Below are 12409 nucleotides of genomic sequence, written 5' to 3' on the forward strand. Positions count from 1 at the left end.
AAGGTTTAAAAAAAAAATCCCTTACATGTTTATATATGGAACAAGAGGTCTTTCTAGATGGAAGCTGGACTCTTGGAATGGATGTTATGTAGATTGTTCTCAAATGCTAAGTAGAGCATGCCATTGCCAGCCCCTTAGACAGCACGGAACGGTGACAGACTTTACTGGAGAGCCAGCGCAATCTACCGTGCCATTCTTAGGGCCTCACATAAGGGCTCTCTGTGAATATGTTGCGAGTGAGAGGAGGTGGCTGAATTAATATTCTTCTAGCACGCTAACAGTCATGTTCACAAAGACCTTGACTGACAACTCCCATGGGACTCTAGCAGCCTACCGATTCCTCAACATAGCAACTGCTCAAGGTTTGTATTACTGCTCCACCCAACCCAAGATCTGCTTGTGCTTAGCCAACTCCTCTGACATTTGTTGCCATGCACGCCATCAAGCATGGATGGTATGAGAATTATTGATTGGATAAAGCACAAAAGGAACTGGCTATACCCTATATACAGTAAGGTCCATTATTGGCACCCTTGATAAAGATGAGCAAAATATACTATATTAATAATTACAATACAAATACTGAGCTATATTGTATGCTAAAAAAAGGTACAATTATATTATTTTATACTAATACAATTGCTATTATTCATTTTATACAGTCTTTTTTCTCAGCTTTATCAAGGGTGCCAATAATTTGATCTGACTGTATACCATACTATGCCCCAACCAGCCTGACCATAGCAACAGAATAAGCTTCTATATCACTGCCAAGCCTAATCTAACGATGACAACTGTTCATGTTGTCATGGTGCTGGGAGGGAGACAAAGCACTTGTTATACTTCCTTATGGTTTATAATTTGGTTGATGGCCTAATGTTACTTTGTTATAATACATAATCCCCTCCCTCACTCCTCTAACCAGGGCATGCTGGGTGAGTCTGTAAAAACAAGAGATGTTCTATGTTTGTGGTTTATTTAATGCACTGTTTATGTGCAATCAAGCATCTAATTAAGTATTAGACAAGACTACTGTCTTGAATCCTGCCTCATATTCCTTGTGACTAGTAAAATATAAAATACTACAGATGCACAAAGTAATTGCATGTCACTGTTTGAATTGATGCAGTGGATAACTAGTTTCAAACTGTATTGATTTGTTGAGCACATGAATCCAAATGTGTATTCTTGCAGTGCAAGGTTTTTGATTGACAGGAGAAACTTGGTTGTCAGGGTTGATAGAATAGACCTATCTACACAGTGCGCAAAACATTAGGAACACCTTCCTAATATTGAGTTGCACCCCCTTTTGCCCTCAGAACAGCCTCAATTTCTACGGGGCATGGACTTTACAAGGTGTTGAAAGCGTTCCACAGGGATGCTGGCCCATGTTGACTCCATTGCGTCCCACAGTTGTGTCAAGTTGACTGGAATTCCTTTAGGTGGTAGACCATTCTCGATACACACAGGAAACTGTTGACCGGTGTGCCTGGCACCTACTATGATACCATGTTCAAAGCCACTTCAATCTTTTGTCTTGCCCATTCACCCTCTGAATGGCATACATACACAATCCATGTCTCAATTGTCTCAAAGCGTAAAACTTATTCTTTAACCTGTCTCCCCTTCCTCTACACTGATTGAAGTGAATTTAACAGGTGACATTAATAAAGGATCTTAGCTTTCACTTGGATTCACCTGGTCAGTCTGTCGTGGAAAGAGCAGTTCCTAATAATTTGTACACTCAGTGTACAATGAATGTCCTTGTGTGAAGGGCAGTCTGAGTTCTCAGTTTACTGGTACTCTTGCGCCCTCTTGTGATAGAATTGCTGACGGAAACGTCACTGCTCTCTCCAATACGAGAGACACGGGCGCATAGTCAAACTAATAACCTAAAAGACAAACAAATATATATATCCCATACTCCTGTCCCCTCAGGTTGGCTGTTAGATTACTCAGAGGTGATAGAAAACTCTGCCAATGGGGTTACTTTGATGTTTAGTAGCCAAATTATAATCTGTAAACACTTTGAGTCTTCTTTGTGGTCTCCTTTCCTTCATGGTCTAAGAAATATTTCTAAATTAAAGCAAAATGGTTAAGAACTATGGTCCGATTCTTTTACTCTCAGTTTTCATCATAGAGGATTCTCAAGCCTCACCCTAGCTAGTCTTGCAAGGTCAAACACGGTATTCTCACATTCGTTTAGAGGCAAGCTTCCCCCAAAACAGACAAACCTAAATCCTGATGTTTCTAGAGGGGGATAGAAGTGGTCAATTTAACAGGCCACCTGTAATCTCAATAATCTATGCCATTTTGAGTTTTAACATACCCGAAAATCAAAATCGGCACGCTAAGCCATTTTACCAAACTGTTGCCAATAGTGTTCTTTCGTCTCATATTAGAACAAATTAAAATGGCGTATTTGTATTTTTCCAGTGATATATTGTTTAGTTTTCTGCTAGCCTCTTACCCAGGCGCAAGGTGTCTGAGAACGAGATACGCGTTCTGCAGAAATGTTCAACACTGGCTGCAAAATCTCCATAACGCCACTAGATGCTGCACACATTTAGGGGCAGTCAAAAATCTATGTTGCCTAAATGAAGTGAAAGGACACATGATTTATTCTGCCATTAATTTCATTGTTACATAGAAATAGCTCTGTAATTGCTTGGTAATAGTGTTGTGTTTTTTGTTGTTGTTGTAATGAATGAGAATATAGTGCTTGCACTGAATGAGGCATGATTTCATTAAAATGTATTCAATGGTATAGAAGCAGTAATGACATGAGGAAATGTTGCTGATTTGGTGTGAAGCTGTAGTACTGAAAACACAAGAGACAGACGTCATCTTAAAAGCAATTTAATGGATTTGCACATATTTAACAGAGAGGGCAAAAGTCTACGGGTGCAGTTCCATCTACCTGTGACAATGGTCCATATTAAACTACATACCTAGAGGCGTCGCTATGGCAAACAAGCTTTCTCCCATCGTGGCATTGTTGATTGTGCAATATGAAGAAATATTTCATTACAATAGTTACAGTGACAGAGAAATGCACACTATTTATCAAATAGCTAGAGAATGTAGCAAAATAATAATATGCGGTGCTATAGCCAACAAGCAAGCGACCTTATTCCAGTATTTGCCTTAGAATCCACTTTTCTACTTAACAACAATGCTTAGTGTTTATTGTTTTGTACATCTAATTTTTATACTTTGTACTAAATATATTTTAAACATACATTATAATGCAACTCAAATACATAGGAAAACAATGTTTAATAATGTTTTGAAAAATTACAGAAATAAACCTTAATCTGTGTTGTAGTTCTTCATGGATATCCAACATTCTGACTGGTTTTAGTAATTTCTTTAGCCCGAGTAGGTATAGGATTACATTTTACAATATTATGATCTGTTCATTCAAATTAATGTCATACTATGTTTTCGGGGAAAAAAGTTAGACTATATTGAAGCTTATAATGGTTGTAGGGCTTGTTTATTAGTAAGTGAAATTAAACTGTTTTTTAATAGTTTGTTATACACAAGTTATACACACAGTTCAAAGCACCGCTGACTTTGCTTTTCAACTGCAGAAGAATGCAAGTCATCTTTCAAAGATAGCCTCACAAAACTGAGGACAGACCCTAGAAACTACATAGGATTACAAAAAGAACTGGGAAAAAACAACAAAAGCAACAAGTGAAAAGCAGAGATGAAAGCAGGAAAAGAGAGAGAGAAAATACAAAGAAATCTTAACTGGAAACCCTGTCTTGTTTTTCAGCGGCGATTTCTGGATGGTTTACAATGGCAGCTGCCCAAAGCATCAAATCTACCTTAACATAATTGTTCGTCTTTTTTTTTGTTCCTTATCTTAAAAAAGAAAACACCATACTGTGGTTGACCTCTGAGCCCGGCTGTTGGATTGTCAGGCACAGAGTGTGGAGTTTTGGCTCTGAGCTTGCATGCTGGAGTCTCGCTTTAAGAGGAACAGGAGCAGGGGAGAGAAGAGAGAAGAGGAATGGCATTGAAGGGGCTGGGGAGGAGGATCTACTTCTTTTTGCTGAAAAGGCTGAAGCGTTTTTCTTTGTCTTTCTCGCGCTTGCCTGGGCTGGATTCGGTTGCCAGGGCAACAGAGGCGGGCAAGGTCTGGGCTCGGCTGGAGGCGGGGGTGCTATGGCTGCTGGGGGTCATCTCGGTCTTATCAGAGGACGCAGCACTGGAGATGGCCTGCATCCACGAGTTCATCTCCTCCTGCGGCCCAGACGAGGATTTATCAGGACACACAACACAGGTCACACCAATACATCAACACTCAGACACCCACGCGATCCTCATAAGAGACAGGGACTAAAGACAGCAAAGGATACACAACATTCACAGGAGGAAGATAATCAGTCATTCATGCACAATGTACAAATTAAAAGCTAAGCAAGCTTACGTCATCTTTGGCTTGGAAGAGATACTCATTCCCATCTGTAGCTCTGTAAAAGGAAAATAAAAACTTGAGTAATAAGTCAAGCTAACTACTGTACTGTATGCAAGATCTCATCTTCTGATAATACAAGACACATAGGGAGCTATACAGCAAATAGTGCTCACTTCAGTTTGAACACATGCTTCTTCTTCTTGTAATCGAGGGCGATCTCACACGCAGCGTCCTTCAGGCTGATGGGGATCTCGTTGTGATAGGGGATGCCCTGGCTGGCACTCTTAATGTCTTTGTAGAAGCCCATTTCCCAGTTGTTGATCACACAATACACATTGTGCCAGGATCTGAAACCATAGGAAACACAGTTATCAGAGTCTGTTCAGCTAAATAAAATGTTGGCATTATTGTCAGGGGAAAGAATTTGGCTGCATGCTCCAACTTGCATGAATATGTCCAGTAAGCATACATGTTGACTCCCCAACGTATTTATTTGGACAGGGAAGCTAAAACTTTTAATTTGGCTCATTACTCCATCGTTTTGGATTTGAGATTAAATGTTTTATGAAGCGACAGTACAGAATGTCACCTTTTATTTAATGGTGTTTTCATATCTGTTTAGAAATGAAAGCACTTTATGTACTGTATCTAGTTCCCTCACTTGAAGGTGCATAAGTATTTGGACAAATGCACTTATAGTGTATCAAATTTAGTCAAAAGTTGAGTATTTATTCCCATATTCCTAGCACACAATGACATCAAGCTTGTGACTCTACAAATTTGTTGGATGCATTTGCAGTTTGTTTTGGTTGTGTTTCGGATTATGTCGTGCCCAATAGAAATGAATGGTAAATAATGTATTGCAAATGTTATTGTAAATAAGAAATGAGGATGGTACCATGATTATGGATAATCATGAATGAATTGTGAATAATGATGAGTGAGAAAGTTACAGATGCACAAAGATCATGCCCCCATGGTAGCATCCACATTAATGTAGAAGTGCTCAGAAACATATTCTATTCTTATTTACAATAAGCGACTCCAAAATTACACATTACATTATTTACCATTCATTTATATTGGGCAAAACATCCGAAACACAACCAAAACAAACTGCAAATGCATCCAACAAGTTTGTAGAGTCACAAGCTCAATGTAGTCAATGCGTGCTAGGAATATGGGACCACATACTAAACTTTTGACTACATTTAATACACTATAAGTGAATTTGACTATGTATCACCTTCAAATGGGGGGACTAGATACATAAAGTGCTTTCATTTCTAAACCGTGAAACAGATATGAAAATACCCTCAAATAAAAGGTGGCATTCTGTATTGTCGCCTCTCAAATCCAAAATGCTGGAGTATAGAGCCAAATTAAAAGATTTAGCTTCGCTGTCCAAATAAATGCTAAGGGGAGTGAATGTGAATTGTGTGTGTGTACCTGCTGGATGCCTTCTTGTTGTGACCCTCCCACTCATGTTTGCGGTGCAGGAGGCCTTCCATCTGGTTGGCTGGGGTTGAGTCCAGGGACTTGGCCGGGAGCGTGGCAGCCTGGCTGGGCTTGCCCTTGCGTACTGCACTGGGCGACCCGCCTGGGCTGGGCTCCGCCACCCCATTTACAATGTCACTTCCCTCCCCATTGTCCTGAGGTAGACAGAAACTAGTATTAGAGAAAGCTGGGGCTTGGTAGACAAAACACACAGTGGCGCTGGAAATCAGAGAGTTGGCTTCATGCATAGCAGGATCAGAGGCTGTGTAGAAACATTCAGTACTTTCCCTTTGATTGCTATATTATATCACAATGGCTTTAAGACAAGTAAAGTTAAGTAGAAAGGGATATTCTATACGACTAGGCCTACTCTATTGTAAATGATACCAAAATACATATTTTCATCCCAATATGTTTCCTCATTTCCATTTGATGAGTAAAAGAGCCTCTGGGTAGGTATTTGTATAAATCAAAACAATGCCATTACACCAGCCTCAAATTTTTAAATGTGCCTCAATTTCACAATTATAGCCCAGCTTCATCATAAGATGAATGGCACACACTGAACCCCAGAAGTGAGTGTTTGTACTATTCTTACATTATGTCTCAATCTCTGTGTCACCCACAGTGTCTCAGGTCTTAAGGTTCAGTGCCTGGAGTGAAACTTATCAAGTGTTTAACTCCATCTCAGTCTCTTTCTCACTCCTATCTCTAACCCTCTCACTCCATTTCTCCAACATCGAGTGCCATCTACTTGGGACAGTTGATTTTTGTGACTTCTACACTAACTTGACTCTGATCAAACGACTCAATCCGACTGATTCATCATGAACCTCTCTGACTCAATCCGAATCTTGAGACGAACAGCCTCTAAAATGACTCACAGTTGGATTCACTCTCACTTATAATAACTCACTGTTTGACTAACTCAGATTCCGACCCATCTAAGCATGGTTAGGCGGAGACTTTGCAGATGCAGTAAAAATCAATTTATATAGATTCTGAGAAAAGCTGGGACCCTACAGATTTAAAAGAGCTTTGGTTTATGGGATTGGTTAAAATGGGACCGGAGTCCAGCCGAGACAGCGAGAGAGAAAATTTCAAAGACATGCACAGATCAGGAGTTAAGACATGCACACCACATTGTCACACCCACACAAAATATTGTTGGAGAGAAAGAGAAAGCCAGCAAAAGGGAGATAAAGTCCAAAATAAAATCCCAAACAATTAACACAATTGCTTGAACTCATTATTCATTTTACGGTATCATTATTGTAAAGTGAAGGGGAATGCAAAATTGGCCAGTTAAAAGATTTTATCACAACACACCCACTCCAATTTGTCACTTATTACCCATTACTGAGCTCTTCAAGGCTGGACCAATCGTGGACACTTTAACTGAGAGCTTGCCAGACGATGGACAAATCCTGGATGCTTATACAGAGATCCTGCCATTGGTTGGACCACCAATACTGGACACGAAGGACTGCATCGCTGCCAGGTTTTGCACTGTTCGATTGGTGTAACATGGGACTGATATTTCTCACCACCTCTTTGTTAAATGTTCAGGGTAAAAGCTAAAATAGTTTTCGCTTGGGCTAACACTCATATAGGTAATCATATTATCAATGGTCACATCTGCACCCTCATTTTATCTCAAATATACTCTCCAAGCTTATAATATGAATCCAGTTACCTCCACATAAATACGTAAAGAAGTCTGATCATCTCAAAGTTTGATTACCCTGAAGGAGGATCACTTTGATAGCAGTAACTGTAGTTACCTTAGAAATTACCGTTATGCAGAACTACAAACACTAAACTTAGAATTGCTCAAACATTGATCTCTCAGTTTGGATGGGTGCCTTTTTACACCAAAGCAAAATACTGGAGATTTATTGTCAGAAGTCTACTGGATAAATTATATCTACAAGACAATTAAATTAAAAAAATAGTATGAAAAATCAATTACACTTTACTTGACACCCATGGTCATAACCATAACCACAGCTGACATAACCTGTCATAATATGGTCATAACACTTATGACAAGTGATTATGACTGCGTGTTATGACGCTGGGTGTCAAGAAAAGTGTTACCGAAAAATCTTTGAAAAAGTATTGTACATCAATGTGTATTAAACCACCCCAGGATGAAAACATAGAAAATACACAGAGAAAAACACAAAAACAGTGGGCACTGAAAGTGAAAGGTGATTACCAACATGTTAATGACATGCAAAACAATATAACCAACATAAGACATGAGGACAAAAACAGTGTTATTTTGTAGACGGCACAAGGACAACAAAAACCGGACATACATGGGGAGTGATTGACTAACAATGTTTTATTGGGGAATGTGCGTTAGTGGGTTGGGGATGCTGAAATGACTCAACGTGCAACATAACCAGGAATAAAATGAGGATCTGATGCACAGAGCTAACATGAAGAATGATATGAGAACAAGAAGGTAGGTACCATAGAACTACTGAGACCCAATGACCGGAATAAATTGGAATGTGCTTACACCCCTCTACACACACACGCCATGACTGGAACAACCATACAAACATAATTACGACAGTGAAGCATAGTGAAATGGTATTTGAGATGGTACTGTCTGACAGTGGTATAACATGTGTGGTATGGATGTGCAGGTCATGTAAATGGATGCATATCTGGGGCAGATAGCTACTTAATACTTTTGATTTCCTATTCTCTTGAATTTTATTTAACCTTTATTTATTCAGGCAAGTAATTGAGATAAAATCTAGTTTGCAAGAGACCTGGTTGATTTGATCTGGGGCAACTTGAAACCTGAGACTAAAGACGATTTAACTGCATTACTGAGGCAACGATTAAGCCATGTATTTTGTCTGTCAGTTATTCAGGTTCCACATGGTAAGTTTGTAAATAATAACGTACACAAAGAGTAATATCATCAGGGATGGAGATAGGAGGAGAGGAGTGTTGGGCTGAGAGGCGGAAGAGAAGAAAAACAGGGATAGAAGAGAGAAGGGAGAGAGAAAGAGGGGAAAGGAAAAATAGGGAATAAAGACTAAAACCTGACAGTACAGGGAAAAAAAAGTTTTCTATAAAGAAAAGATACGAGTGGTGGGGGGGGGGGGGGGGGGGGGGGGGGGGGAAGGAGGGCGTGTTCTTCTTTGTTCCCTTTGACACACACTTATATACACACCCACACACAAACACACTCATGCTGTGCTCATTCTCATTCTAGACTACGTAGTGCTGTAGTGCTTATGTGTCCCATACTGCGTTTCTCTGGTGTCAATAGGTCAATAGATCATGTCAATCTACTGTGAATACAATTAAATAACTTATTTTTTGGACCTTTTGCTCAAATCTCAAAATGTTCATTTTGGAAATGTTGTACTGCTTCTGAAATAGGGTTGCCTAACTCAAAAACGGTTTCATCTTCTTTCTACTTTCTCATTTGATCTCGGCCCAGCTTACATCTAATCAGTAAATACTACAGTATTTAGCTGCAGCAGTGGAGGCTGCTGAGGGGAGAACGGCTCATAATAACGGCCAGAACGGAGCAAATGGAATGGTATCAAACACCTGGAAACCATATGTTTGATGTATTTGATATCATTCCACTGATTCCGCTCCAGTCATTACCATGATCCCGTTCTCCCAAATTAAGGTGCCACCAGCCTCCTGTGAGCTGCAGCTAGCATTTATCAGCCGTCCTCAGTGGAGTGTTCGATCAGTATCAATAAAGGTACCAGTCCGTTTGAAGGAATATGAAGGTAAAAAGATGAAAGCATAAATAACTATACGATTGGACCAATTATTTTTTATCTAGTACCCTGCTACTGTTCATCTATGTTCAGTCCTGCAACATCCATGTGATAAAATAAGACAAGGTGAATAAAAACGACAATAAATGAAACTGCAATCAGCAAAGCTAATTTCCATTAAAATGCATTATGCAAATAAAAAATAAAAAGGAATAATCAAGATAGAATTAGTATAGTCTCCTGTAATGGAATTAGGATACAGCTAAATGGTAAATGAGGAATAAGTGTGACTAACTAACTGTCAGAACCATTGGTGGGGTGGGGGGGTGGGGGTCAGGGGTGGAGGGGTGTACAGTCCTCTCCCTGTGGTGGGGGCAGGGGGTTCAAAGGGCAAGGGAGGCATTGGGGGGTCACGGTCCAGCCCGCCCGCCTTTCTCGCCCAGTCCCAGTCCTGCGGGTTTGAAAGCTGGTGTACTTTTGGTAGGCTGGGGAGCGGTAACTAACCCGAGGGGAGTCCTGGTCCGATGGCAGTCCATTCAGAGACACCTGCTCACCCTCCCTGTAGGGACAACACACAGAGACACAACAGTAAGTCTCAAACATAGTGCAGGATAAACACACTGGGACAGTCATAACATACAGTATAGAGACAACAGTCAGTCTCCAACGCTGTACTCCAGTATCTATAAACACACACAGAAAGCTGTCAGCCTCAAACACTGTACTTAAGTCTTAATAAACACACTGGGTTAGTCATAATACCAGAATACAGCATGCCTGCTCAGTCTAAACACAGACACAGAGCAGACACACAAACAGACCAAACACATTATTTCAGTATGGTGCTCCAGGCTCATATCTTACTTCTGCTGTGGCGATGCAGTGTCCGTCTGGGACTCTGCAGGTGGGGGATTTCTCCTCCTCTCCTCCTCCTCTTGCTGTCTTCTCACTTCCAGTAACTCCATCTGCATCACGAACAGACACACATTAATGACAAACAGAATTTGTCCAATTGAAATGTAAACATTAAGTAATTTCATTAAAGGTGCAGTCAAAAACATGATTTTTCTGTGTTTTATATATATTTCCGCACTATGAGATTGGAATTATACTGTGAAATTGTGAAAATTATGATAATTCCCTTTTAGTGTAAGAGCTGTTTGAAAAGGTCGCCTGAAATTTCAGCTTGTTTGGCTGGGTGGATGTTTTGAATTGCCTGGTGACATCACCAGGCAGCAGTATACATTCATAGACCAATAACAAAGAGAGTTTGCCCTCCTCTCTGACAAACAGCTAGTTCAGGTTACACATCCTTCTCATTCGACTCCTCTCTCAGAACACTCCCAGACAGTCCTAGCAAAAGTCTTGCTTGAGAAATTGCATTTTGCTAAGAAGCTATTTTTGTTAGTTTTTTACAATTTGAATTGAAAACAATCACAGCAAGGTACTTCATTGCATTGGACCTTTACGTCACGATTTGACTGACAGACAAATGGGATGAGAGCATTGCAGATGGATGTCTAATCTAATTAAAAACAAAATTGATAGAGTTATTGGATGAATGGTTTAACTGACAGCCCAGTGAGTTGTGAACACCCCCCGTCCTCTCACCGTAGTCAGCCGTTCCAGCGCAGAGAACCGCTCTTCCCAGGTGGCAGCTGACTTCTCAAAGGCCTCGTGTCTCTTGATGAGTTTCTCCACTTCATCCACATTCTGACCCATCTCCCTGCTGGACAGGTACGGCTCCTGTCCCAGGAGCCACGACTCGGCCACACCCGCGTCCCTTCCAAACTGGTGCACCTCCAGAACTGGGCAGAAACACAGCTAGTCACACACCACGGCAGTAAAAAGTAATGGTGATACCTCTGGAAATACCAAGGGACTGTGGGATAATGCTCGGTGAGCCCCAAGGCACTACTCTTAGCTAATACTGTGCAACAGACTGAAAACGATTTGATAGAATTACCCAATCTAAGCCACTCCCATCTGTCCTCCCACTTGTCAATCATGTCTTTCCTCTTGTCTGTCAACTGTAGTAACTTCTCTTTGATCTGAAAATGGAAGGAAATTAAGTTAAACGAGTCTAAAAACACCATATATTTAATGACGCAACACAAAACCAGAGGGAGCCACATTTCCATCCGGAGACTGAAAGAAGGAGAATGGGGGTGAAGAAAGAAACAGAGAGCGGAGTAGAGAAGGAGGTACGAATCTGTGAGGGTGTTATGAAATTGTTGGCCCCTCACCTCCTCTAATGCGTAGTGTTTCCGTGCCAACAGGGACTTTCCCAGCTCGATGCAGTTGGTAAAGCTGTCGTTACGGGCGTCGATCTCAGCCTTGATGCCCTGGTGGTTGTTCATCAGGAGCTCCACAGATGACACGTCCCTTCAAGACACAACAATAACCCAGTTACACACACTGAACACACCAAGGTCCTAATGTCCTTTGGTTAGGTTACCTGGCGTTTAAATTACCCAAGAAATGCTGCTTACGTTGCTACTTACGATGCTAGCATATGTTTTCTAAAACCACATGTACATACAATCCAGACAGGATGCTGACACCCAGCGTATTTCAGTGGACTACAGCCTTCAACATAATGATGTTACAGGGTGGGTACCTGGGACCATGCTGTTATCAAACTAAACACTAGTCAGGATAGGGTGTCGTTCTCTCAGACAGTGGAAACAGAGCAATGCAATTGCTGACACAAACC

General features: G+C 40.8%; 1 protein-coding gene across 1 annotated transcript in view; it reads right to left on the bottom strand.

The window, feature by feature from the left end:
* Positions 1–2843: 2843 nt before the first annotated feature.
* LOC120046604 (spectrin beta chain, non-erythrocytic 1-like) overlaps positions 2844–12409 on the bottom strand; it is a 78708-nt gene continuing 69142 nt past the window's right edge. The window contains exons 26-34 of the mRNA XM_038991976.1: positions 11940–12078; positions 11660–11744; positions 11305–11501; positions 10558–10658; positions 10198–10252; positions 5879–6081; positions 4603–4776; positions 4442–4484; positions 2844–4254 (exon numbers count right to left, since the gene is read on the bottom strand). Of these exons, the coding sequence (XP_038847904.1) occupies positions 4051–4254; positions 4442–4484; positions 4603–4776; positions 5879–6081; positions 10198–10252; positions 10558–10658; positions 11305–11501; positions 11660–11744; positions 11940–12078 (1201 nt within the window). The 3' untranslated portion in view covers positions 2844–4050. The remainder of the gene's footprint in view (positions 4255–4441; positions 4485–4602; positions 4777–5878; positions 6082–10197; positions 10253–10557; positions 10659–11304; positions 11502–11659; positions 11745–11939; positions 12079–12409) is intronic.

The sequence above is a fragment of the Salvelinus namaycush genome, chromosome 4 (genome assembly GCF_016432855.1).
Source record: "Salvelinus namaycush isolate Seneca chromosome 4, SaNama_1.0, whole genome shotgun sequence".
Classification (NCBI taxonomy): Eukaryota; Metazoa; Chordata; class Actinopteri; order Salmoniformes; family Salmonidae; genus Salvelinus; species Salvelinus namaycush.